This window comes from Hemicordylus capensis, chromosome 6 (genome assembly GCF_027244095.1).
Source record: "Hemicordylus capensis ecotype Gifberg chromosome 6, rHemCap1.1.pri, whole genome shotgun sequence".
Lineage (NCBI taxonomy): Eukaryota > Metazoa > Chordata > Lepidosauria > Squamata > Cordylidae > Hemicordylus > Hemicordylus capensis.
The window spans coordinates 125,601,584-125,616,727 of record NC_069662.1 but is presented as its reverse complement, the minus strand read 5'-3'; the positions used below and the strand labels follow the sequence as shown (position 1 = coordinate 125,616,727).

The following is a 15,144-nucleotide window of genomic DNA, read 5'->3' as shown; positions in this document are numbered from 1 at the left end:
TAATGGGTATAGTGTTAGAGTAGGGCTAGAGAGCCCTGGGTTCAAATCCTCATTCAGAAATCTTCATTCAAATCCTCATTCAGCTATGAAGCTCACTCAGTGACTTGAGACCAGTCACAGTCTCTCCACTCAACTGTTGGTTGTGAGGCTAGAGAAAGAACCAGGTACACCACCCTGAGGTCAATGGAGGTAGGATGGAACAGAAATGCAATTTTTTCAGTTTCACCAGTGTGTGCGCATGCGTGCATGTATTTCCCTTCCTTCACATGTTGATCTGATTGTGAAATGTGAAAGATCTGGTCCTTCAGTTATGGGTGTGGCAAGAAGACCTGCCTTTTCCAGGTTGTCTTTCTATGCTAATTGTGAGTGAGGCAATATGGTACCCAACTGGAAACATGGCAAGGTACTATGTAGCACTACACTGAGGTTTTGCAAATCTGAACAAAAGAGAGTGAGCCCTTTCTCACGATCATGAGAAAGGGCTCTAAGGGGCAAGGGGAGAAAGCCTTTAAAATATTACCTCCCCCACGGATGATCCATTCCTCTTTGTGGGTACACAGATTGCACAACCAGACGATCCTCTGCTGCTGCGGGCAGCAGGATGATTGGGGGGCTGGGAAGTCCTTGGAATTCCCATAATGCACTGCATGAGTGCGGCACTTGCAGGGAGATCCACCAGCACCTAAAGGGAGCCCTACAGTCTCCCAGCCCTGGGTGCAAGCAACCGGGCTGGCAGACAATTGAAAAAATGAGGTTAAGGGTGCACTTGTTCTCTTAATCTCATTTTGAAGGTGGGCTCATGCTACTACTGGGAGCTGCGGGGCTCCTGGCGGTTCTCATGTGCCGACAAAGCCGGGCTGGGCTTCCTTAGCCTGGTTTTGCCTGCATGCGAGAATGGCCCCGGTGTTACACAAACTTATTGAAGCAGGGATGGTCCTTTCATGAGGCAAGGTGAGGAGGTCACTCAGGCAGCAGATTATTGGGGTGCGGGCAGGGTGGCAAAATGCCACCTACTGTTGCTATCAAGCAGCTGTTCGGGCCTATTCTTGACCCTCGCAAGACGGATGAGAAGAGCAGGCTGCTAGCAATCTTCTCTCCTGCCTGCCCCCCCTTTCAAAACTTTGAAGGGGGCTGACTCCCACCAGGAACATGGGGCAAGGCAGCATTTGGCATCTTATTTCAGTTGCCACAATCCCTGTTATTAATTCTTCCCTTGCACCGGGGAACTTCAATAATCATAGTTCCAAGAGGCTGGCTAGCGATCTCTTGCAATGAATTCTCCAAACCCTTCCCAATGACAATTCTTAGGATTCTTTAGAGGGATGGCATGGCAGTTAAATGGTATTTAAAATAGACATAAGTTTGTCTAGAATTGGTTAACACTGGGCACTTTCTCCATGTGAAGGTACTTATGTGGCACAGTAAAGTTTCCACTTTGCCGTGTGAGTGTATGTGTGACAAGCATAACAGATTGTGCTTCCGTTAGCCAGTCTTAGTAAGATAAACTTTCTTATCCTCAGGTCATGACAACGAACTGAAAAAACAAGACATGCTATGAAGAATGTACCACAACAATCCAAGAATTCTCTGAAACACACTGTAACCCTTTCCTTCCAAGAGCTTTCACATCATTCATACTTTCCAAACAGATGAGATTTCCCAGAAAATAAGAACCTCTATAAAGCCGAAACTGACATCTCACACATGGAGAAATTTAAGAATCCTTGATTATACGAAAGCCAAAGGCAAACTCCAAGCATGAGTGAATTAGAACTCATACTCATAAAGATGAGCAGACATCCATATATTATGCAAATTAGTTTCTCCGTGGGTGTAACCAGCAGTGGTCCTTCAGGACACAATGACTGAAATTGCCCCACTATAGTCAGTAACCATTTTCCATGGCAGTAGTGCTATACCAAATGGAAATGATTGCATGTTCATTGAATTATGGGATTTCATTTCATATTACGGTGCCATATGCACTGACGGTATGGTAAAGGTATACAATACATAACTGTAATGACATGGTAAGGTAGAAGAATTACCCCATTTGCAGGCAAAGATTAATGGGGTCATAACTCAGTGGCAGAACATCTATTTTGCATGCCGAAGGTCCAAGGTTGAGTCCCTGGCATTAGGGATGTGCACGGAACTGGTTCAGAGGCCCTTTCTGGGCCTCCAAACAGGTTTGACGGCAGGGGGTGTCTAGCTTTAAGAGCGCGGGAGGGTGCACTTACCCCTCCCACGGCTCCCCCCCGCCGGCATCCGTTTCTTGAAAAGCCCATCGGGCTGGCAGTGTACCTCCCCGCCGCTCCGTTACCCCTGTTTTCTGGATATGACCAGAAGTCCCAACATGCCTGCATGCATTGGCACAGGCATGCACATGCACATGTGCAGGCACACACATGCGCATCGGAGACTTCCTGTCATATCCAGACAATGGGGGCAATGGGGCAGCAGGGAAGTACGCTGACACCCCGATGGGCTTTTCAAAAAATGGATGCCATTGGGGGAAAAGCGGCGGGAGGGGTAAGTGCACCCTCTCCCACTCCTAAAGCTGCAGCCCCGCTGCCTTCGAGCCTCCCCATCACGGTTCCGTGCACATTCCTACCTGCCATCATTAGGTAGGGCTAGGAAAGACTACTGTCTGAAACCTGCCAGTTAATATAGACTAGGCCTGCTCAGCTTAGGCCCTCCAGCTGTTTTTGGACTACAACTCTCAAATCCCTAGCCACAGTGGCCAATAGCCAGGGATTATGGGAGTTGTAGGCCAACATCTGCAGGAGGTACGAAGTTGAGCAGCCCTGATATAGATAATACTGGGCTAGATAGACTGATGGTTTGACTTGGTATAAGGCAGCTTCCTGTTTTCTTGTGTTCCTAATGTTATAATATCTTTTTTACACATACATTAGAATGAAGTGGTGCTAATGTGCTCAGAGCCACCAGGTGCCTCAGGCTGACATTTTTGTATATGTCTGAATGCGTGCAACTGCAGTTTGGACCCAAAAGTGACCCAATGTTTTCCTTCCAAGACTCCGATTCGAACCTGCAGTAGTGGGTTTTGCCACCCCTACCTACAGTTTGGCAGTGCCAGCATTACTTCCGAATGTTGCACTGCAGTTCCTCTCTGCTGTAACCAGAGTTGAGGGAGGAAGCTCCTCCCTTGCTCTGGCTGCGATTGGCTGCTGGGGCTGTCCTTCAGTCAAGAAGGAAGCCCATGCAGCTAGTTTCCCCTCCTCTCCGCAGTCTCCCTGACTACAGAGAGTCTCTTGTCCGTTATGTGCAAATGCGGACAGTAGAGCGGAGGGATGGCGATCAGAACCGCGGGTCCATTGGACTCGCAGTTCCACATTGTGTGCAAATGCAGCCAATATTAATTGTCATTTGTCCATTCAGACATAAGCAACAAACCACAGATAGCATAGACCATAGTTCTCATTTCTACTTCAAACCATGGTTTCTGCTTCTGCTTTGCAGGCCAGTCACCCAGGAACCATAAATTCAGACCTCATACTTAAACCACAGTTAAGCTTTCTTACCCCTAGCCTGGTGTGATATCTGAATTGAGCTGTAGGGTGAGAAGTTGCCCCAATGCCTACCCATTCAAGAAAATCACTATTTCCTCCACAGTTCATTGCAAATTGTCAATAATGTTGCATCCTGTGTTAATTTCTTCTGCACCCTGCCTGGATTTCAGTTTAAGACTGGTGGCCGCTGGGGAGTGTGGTATTTGGGTGAAAGTGCCTCATCTGCAGTTTCTTTTTCATTTCTGCCTTTTCCCCATTTTGCTGGCTTTTAACCAGGTCAAGGCTTTTCATTTCCTCAGCATATAAACAGCACAAAGTATTGCTCACTCATCATTGCTCCTGGGGGTTCAGGAGAGAGAACAAGAGGAACGCGTAAAGGGGACAGAAGTAAGTAACTGAGACAGCTTGTTTAGAACCCTACTTCAGGCAAACAGACTATTAGGATAATGCTCTCTTCTCCAGTATTATTTTGTGCTCATTTCAGGACAAACCTGCTGCTTTAATTAAAAGTGAGAGACATATGGGATTTTTTTTAAAGCTCATTTGGGAATGTGAGGTGCATGGTGGAGTTGAGAGAGGGAGGTGACAATATTATCATCTGGTATGGAAATTTCTGTGTTGTTTTAGGTATCTAGGTGTTTATATTCTGTTTCTAGGTTTATTTTCCCATCACCACAATATTAGACTTCAATGAGAAGTTTCCAAAGGACATTTGGAGAACACCTTATTGTTTCAAAAGATTGGTGTTACATCTTGTGTGTGGGAGGGGTTGCATTTCAGAATACAGTTCATATGATGGTGGAAGATGGGAAACAGCCATTCTGAATCTGAATACTCAAACATGGGGATATTAAATTCAAATGATTTGTGGATATGCATGTTGCTATTCCTGTGAACAGATGTGGTTCCAAAGGTATACTTGCCAGATGTTAGCAGGGCTTCCTGGTCTTGAGTCTGCAGATGACGTTGGACTACAACTCCCATCCAAAGGCCACTGTGGCTGGGAATGATGGGAGTTGTGATCCAACAATATTTGGGGATCCAAACTTGGGGACCCCTGACTTAGAAAAACAGCCTCCAGGGGTGTCTCATGTGGGTGTGGTCTCTGTATAGTTTGTCAAGAAGACAAGTTATGTAGAGACAACACCCACATGAGACACCCCTGGATGCTCTGTTTTTTTTTTTCTAAGGCAGGGGTCTCCAAGTTTGGATCCCAAAACATTGTTGGATTATAACTCCCAGCTATTCTTACATATGTAGTGTAAGAATAGTCAGAAACTGATACAAGGATTCCCAGCAGAATTTGTACCAAGATCAGCACAGGTTGCATGGTGTGTGTGTGTGTGTGTGTGAGAGAGAGAGAGAGAGAGATCCCACTAATAGAATGAATTCAGGGATTACTACGTAGCAGCACTAGCACTAAATATGGTGAAATAAAAGCAGCTGCAATTTCTAATAGTGAGAGTGGGGCATTTGGACCTAGACTTGGAAGACATGAGTTGCAACACTTGCTCAGCCTTGTGCTCAGCCTTGAAGGCCCTGCGCACATGACACTTTCTCAGCCTCAGTTCCCCATCTGTAAAATGTGCCCAGTAGCAATCCACATGACAACATTACTGGAATTGGGTGATACTTGAAAAGCCTTTGCACACTATAAGATTGATAGGCTACACAGCAGTTTTGGATGCAGACATCAGGTTTATGATGTGAGCATCACGAAAGAAAAAGGGCAGACTTCCTCTCAGTTTGAAAAAGCAAATATTCTCTTTGAATTCTAAGTTAGCTGCAGCTTTCACTTTTGTTCCCTTCAAAGAGAATGCACAACGTGAAGTAGTGAGTGGGAGAGATTTAATGGAGAAAAGCCATCCCCAACACACAGCTTTTAGGATTGTGCCTGAGTTGTGGGAAAATGGAATTGCCAGTTTGAATCTCTATTGTATGTGTTTTCTTGTTTTATTTTATCACTAGGAAAAGGTGATTCTTTCTCCAACTAGTGTGCCCTTTATAGGCATGCACATGAATCAAAGTCTGTGCACTGATTCGAACGCGGATCGGTTTGTGGTTCTGTGAACCGGTGCATACCGGTTCGGCCCAACCAGGGAGGCATGGTTCGGCATCGGTGGGGGAGGGGGCGCACAGCAATGAGCTGCCCCTTTAAAAGTAAGTAAGCAGGTCCTTCCTGCTGCTGTGGCACCCCTTCCCCAAGCAGACCGAATGCAGACCCAACCGGTCCATATTCAGAGCAGTGCACAAGCCTCTGTTCATGTACATGCCTAGCCCTTTATTATTTCATGTGCAATGTGGTTTATTTTTATTTTATTTATTTTATGTAAAATATTCTTTGAGAATATGCACAAGGCAGCTTACAACAAATAGCATAAAGCAATGACATCCATCCATATCGGCAGAGCTGCAGGTATGACATCAAGCAGTGGGTTGCCCAGTGGGTAAACTGGGATTGGAATGATTGAAGAGGGCTTGTGAGGAACACGATTTTCTTACTGGGTTACTTGAAATGGTAAGCAGGAACACCAACCTGTGAGTCCTTCTACTTGCATGTAGCTGTCTCACCTGCATTTTATGTCTCTTGCTCCGTATTAGCCTTCTATTTACGTGTACTTAGCAAGGCACAGGCACAGCAAGGCACAAACTAAAATAAAATGAGGAATAACAAAGATAAAACAAAGAATATGTGTATCACTGCACATTTGATGTACTGCTAAATAGTGATGCCATGCATATAACACAAACCTGTTGCACAGTGGCACCCAATCCTTCTCAAACCATCCATCGTTTTTCACTGGTCAAGACATCTAGCAGGCCCAAGAGACATTACAGTACCTTAAATGTGCCCAAGGTGGCTTATATAATAGAGATGAAACAATAACTGACATAACAAAAGTGTTTTCTTAACAGCTATGCCCCATTCCCCCCTCCCCAAGCAAAAAATTACAACGTACAGCATTGGAGACAGGAAATGGTTTACTCTGGGTTTGCTTGGTATCAAACTCTTCTTATTTTATTCATTTGGATTTTTTAAACCTTATTCTTCCTTGGGGCTTAGAACAGCTTTTAAAACTATCACCATTACTCCCCCCACTCCCCTCAACACATGGCAAGGGATTTTATGAACACCCAAAGAAGTAGGTATTCCAAGAAGAAAGATATTTCAGAGATGTAACATACTCTTAGAAGCACAGAGTTAACAGAACTTTTTGCTTTTCAGGGTCTAAAGAAGAAGAAAATGGTGATGAAGTCGATAATGAGTGTTTCTATAGCTTTGCTTTTATTTTTTTCGATTATGACGTTCACTGTCTCCCATATCGTTGTCCATTATACAAGCTCAGGGGGAATATGCGGAGATACATGTGGATATCATGGCTATGATTATACTTGGTGCAAGCAAAGTGGTGGCAGTGGGAAAGCTTGGGACTACTGTTCCTTAGAAGAGGGCCTGGAAGCTTCTGGCAAAAATTGTGCCTCATCCTGTGACTTCTGGGGAGAATCTTACCGCTTCTGTTACTTAAGCGATGGCAAGTGGAACTACTGTGGATTGCTAGGCCAACGGGAACTCCTCGACTATTCTCAGGACAATGACATGTGCATCAAAGATTGCCGAGTAACCAAAGGCTCTTTCCAGTGTGATACAGTCCATGGCCCTCAACGCTGCTCCCCTTTCCATGATGTGACCCCCACAGGTTTGCCCTGCCATTATCAGTACCGTTGCGCCAAATATGGACACCGGGTGTATCGATGCCATACGCATGACAGTGAAGGCAGATGGGATTACTGTGGGCGGAAGAGCCTGGAAAGGTGTGCATGGGTCTTTACCGAGGGTAATTTTTCCCAAGCAGAGATCTGCACACTTCCCAACTCCCAAGAAGAAGGTAAGATCATCTTCCGCAGAGAGAGGAGAGACAAGATGCTCCCTCCGACTAAAGAGGAATTCAGAAATGCTGCCCACCTTATTGATAAAATCGCCTCTGTCACAAACCTCCCTGACTCTGGGGATCTGACAACTGTGCATTTCTACAAGCAAGAGAATATCATCTGTAAGGGTGTCAATTATACCAATGTGGAATTGCAGATCAGCATCTCCAATGAAACTTCTATGCCTGTTGCCCATGTCCTTTTCCCAAAGTTCCTGAACTCTGTTGCAATCTTGCGCTTGGCATTCTACACCAGCCTTCATAGCACCTTTTACCTGCCTGCTTATACCATTGTTGTGTCTGTGGGTGAACCAATGTTATGTTCTACTGACCTGTTAGCAGATCCTCTGCACACATTCTAGGGATTTCTGCTTCATATATGGGTAGTTGTTGCTTTGCAATGCTAATACCACTTCATTAATTTGACAGCTCTGTCATCTCCCACCTGCTTATTGCAACATTTCAGGTGGTTATAAATCTTCTCTTAGAATAAGTCAATGTTCAGTTGCCTAACAATCACATATTCAAACAAATCTTGCTATTAAGTATCTATTATGGACAACCTTATCTGTACTCAGAAAGGGACACACATTTACAAGATGCGCTGGTTTTAGACCAATGATATTTTTGTAGTATTTGTAATATCTCATAATAAGAACCTCATACTTATTAACTTAATAAAGATCTATTATTGAAACAGATGATACAGATTTGCATTTTTAAAGGTATCTGCAGTTGTGTGCATGTGTGTCTTTGTGTATCAATCAAAATAAAAGTTAAAACAATTATACCAACATATTAGCTATAGTAGAGGTAAAATATAATTTCATATACTAGAACAAGCCTCAGATACAATTTACATGATGAATAAAAATGATCTTCTGTGCTCTTTGGTGCTCTTCTAAAACTGCCCCCGCCCATTGTTTCTTATTGTTGAGTTATAGATAACAATAGAATATGGGCTCATGTACCCAAATTTGGGTCTTGGGATGAGAGTCCAGGAAACTTGAGTCTTTTTCAATTCAGGCTTGGTTAATGAGTGCTGTTTTACACACACACACACACACACACACACACACACACACACACACACCCCTCATTTCTTTTCTAAGCCCAGTTCTGAAATTGGAAAACTCTCTTGTGCTCTCAGAGATATCCTCCCACTAAAACCTGTCTGGCAGTTGTAGCAGCAGGAGAACTGGGAGGTCTTTCTGCAAGATCTCCTTTCCTCCTTAGTATCTGGAACACTGAAATAGCCCAGTAGCCATAGACCATCTAAAGACTCTTCACAAGACTGGGTAGCAGGGAAGATGAGCAGGCGGGGACGGGGAGAAGCCTGCGGAAAGCTTACCTTCTCCCCAGACAATCCTGCAATGTTGGTGGGAGTGTGTACCATGCTCCCACATGATCTGTGCTGCTGCACACAGTGCAGATCTCCAGAGGCTGGGATGATATGTCCCAGCCTCCATGTATCCCACAATGCACTGTCCCATAATGCAATGGGGGATACTCCCATGAGATGGGCACTCCCATGAGATGCAAGCAGCCCAAGGACACACATGATCCTGGTGCTGGGGGTTAAGGGTGTGCTCGTGCCCTTAATTGTAAGGGTAATTGGATATTTACAAAATATTTACAAAAGCACTCAGGATGCAAGGAACAGTCCTGGGATATTTAGTATCTTGGGTTCCTGATAATCATTCTGAGTACTTGGGTGCCCTGGAAGACTACATGTCCTGCAATGACTTACTGACCTTTTCAATTTCAGAAGCTCAGTTTATGTTCTGAGCTGGAGAAAAACTTCTTGTGTAAATGGTGCTCAGTTAATAATGCAGCCAAACATGATTGGCTAGAAAAAACTGTATTCTGGACAGGTAAGTATGGACAGGTAAGAACATCAAACTATTGGTGAAAACATGAATAGTGTTAATTTCAGAGCAGGTATAAAGGGAAAATGACTCAGTTGTGTAGGGAAAATAATACTAGTTAAGAGGGCTTGAGCTAGTTCAAGAGCCCAATCAGAAAAGACCTATGTTTGTTTGTTTTTTAAAAAAACTTGCCTCAGTATCATTTACAGATCAAACCATTAGTCCTTGTAGTCTAATAGCTTAGCTCCGGAAACACTAAAGTTAATCCAGGAGACAAACAATAGCACTTTGGGAGGGCTAAAGATGATATGATAGGAATCAGTCACGTGCACTTCAACTTCCAACTGCCTCTGATTTAACAGCTTCACAGGTGCTCATAGTGCTTAAAAACCCTTCAAAACCTGTTGTGTGACTGGAACAACAGCGGAGAAAACCCAGAGTAATGCATACATGGTGAATGATGGTTCTGTCATACTACCTTAAGTCTGAAGTTGTTGATGCTCTGCATTGAAGTAGCCACAGGCAAGTGTTCTGTGGAAGCAACAATCCTAGTTCACTTCCACTTCCTTTCTTAACCCTCATCCAGGTTTGGGGGTAGATTCCACCCCCAGCTGCATAAAGCTGAGTAAACAAGCAAACCACGGCACTCTCAGTTTTGCTCTTGTTGTCAAACTCTTCGCTGGACTCTGGCACATGAAATATATCCAAAAGTATGACCCCTCAGCAGTATTTATGATATTAATTAAAATATGACAGAGGGTAGAAATCTACCCCAAAATGAATGGAATCCCTATGGTTGGGAGGTTTCTATCCCATTTCCATTTTAACTCAATTGGGAGAAAAACCACCCCAGAAATGAATGGAATCCCTAAGATGGGGTGGTTTCTATCACATGCCCCTTTAAACCATTTGGAATGGGCGAGGACACCCTATTTCTTTTTGGAAACTTCGGTTTTGCCTGTAAACTGTTCTGCTTTTTATATCTACTTAAATAAACTAGATGAGATTATTCACACAATCAGAAATTGTGTTCTACCCGGGCTTGGGAGCTGTGTGTGCTCCCAATTTTTGGTTGTGTGGAAGCAAGGTTAGAGAAAAACCTGGGTAGAGGTGATTGGACCAGGTCTCATGATAAGTGAGACCCGGTTTGTGGTGGTGAGCGGGGAGAGCGGGCTAAGCCCGCTCTCCTCGCACACGAGTGCGGAGGGAGCCCTGGGCGGCCGCCCACACAAACTGAGGCATTTTGCAGCTAGTCGGAAAGTACCCTAGTAGGATTCAGCCCAGAATGGGGATTGGAGCTTGGTTTCAGGGGGAGAGAGTGGGAAAATGTAGAGATGGGATGTGTGGCACTGAGCAATCTGCTGAACCTCACTCACCTGCCAGTTGTGATGGGTTACATTACAAGCAGAAATGGCAAAATGTAGTCTAAAACCAGTCCATCACTGGCCCAATGCTTTCCCCCTACCTGAGTACACAGGGATAGTGTGTGAAACAATCAGAGAAACCATCAGTCCCTCACACCTCACCCTGTGCCTTACTCACCCAGGAAAGGGGAAGCAACACCTGAAGACGTAGGAGTGGTGTGGGGTCCTAACATGCCTCAAAAGCCTGGCCAAAGGGAATGGTGCTGTTCAAGCAGTGGGAAGATGCTGGGTGGGCAACAGCAGGGACCAGCTGATGCTGTTGTAGCAGTCGGCGTGAGGTGGGGCTTCTGACACCTGAGACATCTCCGGGATGTGCGGAGCTAGGCTCAGGAGACATTGAAAAGAAGGTGGATGGGGAGTTTCATCAGGGAAGGACAGGGCTGGAGGCAGGAAATGGAGGAGGATGTGGGAGGCCTTTCAAGGGATGTGTGGGTGAAATAGAGGTATTTAGGGATGCACAGATCAGTGACGAGGTGGGTTCTGGGTCCTCCAGTGAGAAGCCAGACCAAGAGGAGTTTAGTCCAGCAGGAGGAGGTACTGAGTGAAGCAACTCCCTCCCCTGCAATCTGGTGGGGGGGGGGAGGGGGGGAGGAAAGACCATGGTGAATCCAAATGCTGCTTGAAGTCCTGGAGAGCCAATTCCAGCCAGAATAGACAATGCTGCTCTAGATGGACCTAGAGTCTGACTCAGTAGGCCACAGCTTCCTATGTTCTGATGGAAGCACCTTGACCTAATGTAACTGAAAATGTTTCTTGGCCTGCTAGTGCTGGCTGGTGTGTGTCATCCCAATCAGGTAGCACTGCAGGGTCTGTGAGCAGTATATTTGGGGCCTTCCTACTTCTGTGCCATGATACAACTTAGATGGTCTGATTTGAGGACATCACAAGTAATGAAAGGGTTGATGACAACGCTACATGACAGAAGAGAAGACTGATTGCCAAGCCGGCACCATTAGATGTATATCTGGACCATGCTTGTGCAGCAGCTGCAGCTGTGCTACATTCCTGGTTCTGATCTAACAGTTGATGAGCTCAGAACAAGAGTCTGAGGTGCTGTCCCTTCTGGCAACACATGCCAAGCAAGCCAAAGTAGTACCAAGGGCACAATTCAGCACAACCACTAGTGACATCAGGGCAGGCACATTCTTGCTGAGGCCTTGCTGTTCTCATGTGTGCGGATTCATCTGAACCTGCCCACAGAGAATTGTGGTGAGGGATAACTTTTTCCTCATGTATAGCTGGCAGTACGACAGTGATGAATGCACACTGAGAGACCTAAAAGTCCAAGTTGAATACAGATAATCCGAGAGAGAATCTGTGTGATCGTTAAGAGTCGACCCAGACTAGCATGATCAATCAATCAATCAATAGCTGGCAGAGGCTCTCCTGAGCAAGGGGTTGATCTGTGTAGGCACTATGAGACACAACAAGCCAGACATGCCCCAGAGATGCAAGCACATTCACAAAGGGAAGCACTGTCATCTGTGTTTGGCTTGAATGGACAGAAGATGTTGGTATTATGTATTTCCAGGACGTTTGTGCCCATGACAGCTGACAAGAAACTAAGCAAAATATGTGATGATTGTGGGTGACTGGCCTGTAAAATGCACTTGATGAGTTCCCAGATTGCCTTTAGGTCAGTCACAGCATATCCCTTTAGATGAAATGCTGAGAACTGAGCTGTTGAAGTATGGATCCTTATTAGTGTGGTGTTTGAAATGTTCATTTTTATTTGCTAAAAGCTCACATTCTCAGTGAGTCATGCAGTCACACAGGGTGCCATGCTTGGGATGTTGGGATCACCGCTGCACTCCACTGGAGTGAAATGTTAAATTATTGTGGGTTCTGTTGCCTGAAAAGGTTGGAGGGCATCCAATGTAACCAATGGGATTACTTGGGAGTAGGAAGTTCTAGTGACTCCCGATGAGGGTTCAAGAGATCTTTCCTGCAAGATAGGACAGCAAATTACAAAAACAGGCATGGCCCATCCATGAGGTGAGGTGGTTACCTCAGACTGAAGGTTATTAGGACACCAGCGAGGCAACAAGATGTCCTCCTGCCCCCTGCTTTAAAAGAAAGAGGGTTTAAAAAAAATTCTCATGTACTACCAGTGTGCTGGAGAGCAGAGGGAAGGAAATATCTTCCTTCCTTCCCCCTTCACTTCTTGCAGTCAGAATGCTGCTGCTGTAGTCCCCATTCAGCAAGTGCTTAGGATGATGGGGTTTGTTTGTTTTTTAAGGAATCAAGAGACTGGGTGGGACAGAAGCTGAGTGGTTGGATGGGCCAAGCCAGAAATTCTTCTGCCTGGGTGTTAATCTGTGCCAGAAGAGACTATGGGTGCTCTCATGATACTCACTTCTTTTTTGGAATCTGGCATTACAAGTCCCCAAAGTTCATTTCCAGGCTCAAGCCTGGTGAATATTGCTGGTATTGCTATCTTTACAGCCCTTGTCCACACATTGAGGCTATTCTCATGACCGCTGGGAAGCGGACTAAGGGAGCCCAGCCTGCTGTCCAGTGGTCGTGGGAACCACCGGGCTCACAGGCGAGCCCAGTGACTAGCCCGCTGCTCTGTGCTGTGGCAACTCACGAGTAGACTCCTGACCAGGAGGCTGCAGCAAGCCTCCCAGCCTCGGGGGGTCTCTCCAGAATGCCCCATGCCCTCGCTCGGGGCATCCTGGGACTTCTGGGGGAACCCTTTCTCCTTGCACAGTTTCCCCAATGGAAAATCCCTCCTCCTTAAAGCTATTATTAGCCTTATTAGGGAAAATGTAAGAGTACCCATATGATTTTCCTAATGGAGCAAATAATAGTAGCTTTCGAATGTGCAAGTATTATTTAAATTCACCCCCACCCAGCTGCTGCTTTTTGCAAAAATTTAAAGAGACAGGAGATCCAGTCACAGTTCTGCATAATCTCATCAGATTTGCCCTTATACTGCCAGTGTAAGAAAAACATGAACCAATCCTTGCATATGGGGGTGGGGAGAGGAGGAGGAGGAGGAGGAATGGGGATTGGATTAGTGTGCTGTATTTGATTTAAATGTATTCACCCCTCTGCAATGCTAGTCTTTAAGATGATGGCTTTGCTATATGGGTTAAATCTGTATTTTGGTAACTTTAGCATCCAGGTCCTACTGCAGACTCTGGGGAGACAATGCTTGAGGAGGCTTTACAGACAGGGCTGTTACCCTGAATCTCCTCTGGAAGAGAGTGTGTGCCAAGCTTACACCAGCCAAGCTTACCCCGAAGTCCATTTGAGATCCTTGGAAGCAGTCCACACACAAATCGGGCTTTGTCTTCTGAATGCTAGCTTATCTCAATGTATTTCTGGGTATTTAAAATGCTGGTTTTAAGCGACTTTTTCTGAAAACGCCGGAGCAAATAGGGAGAGGCACTGATGTAGAATCATTAACATGGTAAGAGGGAAACCCTCTTTAGGAATGCAGATATAGGCTTTATAAATCTCTCTCTCTCTCTCTCTCTCTCTCTCTCTCTCTCTCTTTTATTGGCTAGAAGGAAAACATGGAGGCATGTGATGTGAACCTGCACATCCCCCACCCCCTGAGCAGAGGGGAGGGACTGCTTCTTTCAATGCCTTGAGTGTAATTCAAAGTGGCTTCACTCAACATTTACCCCGCAGCATCAAGCCATGTGTGAATAACTCCCAGGCGTTCTTCACACAGCAGGCTTTTCCATGAGTTTCCTGCCAGGCTTTCCTGTGAACTCAAAGTTGTCCCTCAAAACCAATGCAAAAAGTGGATCCCCACCCCCACCCCAGATATAAAGTCAGGCCTTCTCAGCTGCTGCCCCAAGATTATGGAATGCGCTCCCTAATAAGATACGAGCCTCCCCATCTCTGGCAATTTTTAAGAAACAACTGAAAACGCATCTCTTTAACCAAGCTTTCTCAGCTTTTTAAAACTTTATTAAAAATTGTTTTGGCTATTTAATTGGTGTTTTATGATGTTTTAATTGTTAATTATTATTTTATGTAGTTTATAATTTTTGTTTTGTTAATTGATTTTAATGGTGTTTTAATGTAAACTGCCCTGAGCCTTTTGGAAGGGTGGTATAAATTTTTTAACAAACAAACAAACAATAAATCAGGCTACACCCTAATGTGCAGTGAAAAACTCAAAGTGTGTGTGAAGTGCTCCCCAATAGCTAGCAGGGTAAATCTGCCTGATATGTGAATACACACCCTCTATTCTGGAGGAGTTGTGAGCTAAAGGGCTTTAAAAGTCCTGTGTGGAAAATGCCCAGGAGAAGGTTTATACAGTACTACATGGTTTGTTTAGCATACTGTCCCTTACTTTTGCTCTCTGTGCCAAGTGGTTTTTGAAATGCAACACAAATTGTGTTCTGTGCTCTATTTATGGATATATTTA

At 45.0% G+C, this 15,144-nt stretch overlaps 1 protein-coding gene across 1 annotated transcript; it reads left to right on the top strand.

Annotated features, from left to right (window-relative positions):
- The first annotated feature begins 3,733 nt into the window (after nucleotides 1-3,733).
- On the top strand, nucleotides 3,734-8,163 carry LOC128328861 (uncharacterized). Its single transcript, XM_053259013.1, has 2 exons — nucleotides 3,734-3,920; nucleotides 6,760-8,163. The coding sequence occupies exon 2, from the start codon at nucleotides 6,778-6,780 to the stop codon at nucleotides 7,822-7,824; it is 1,047 nt and encodes a 348-aa protein (XP_053114988.1). The 5' UTR covers nucleotides 3,734-3,920; nucleotides 6,760-6,777; the 3' UTR covers nucleotides 7,825-8,163.
- The last annotated feature ends 6,981 nt before the right edge of the window (nucleotides 8,164-15,144 follow it).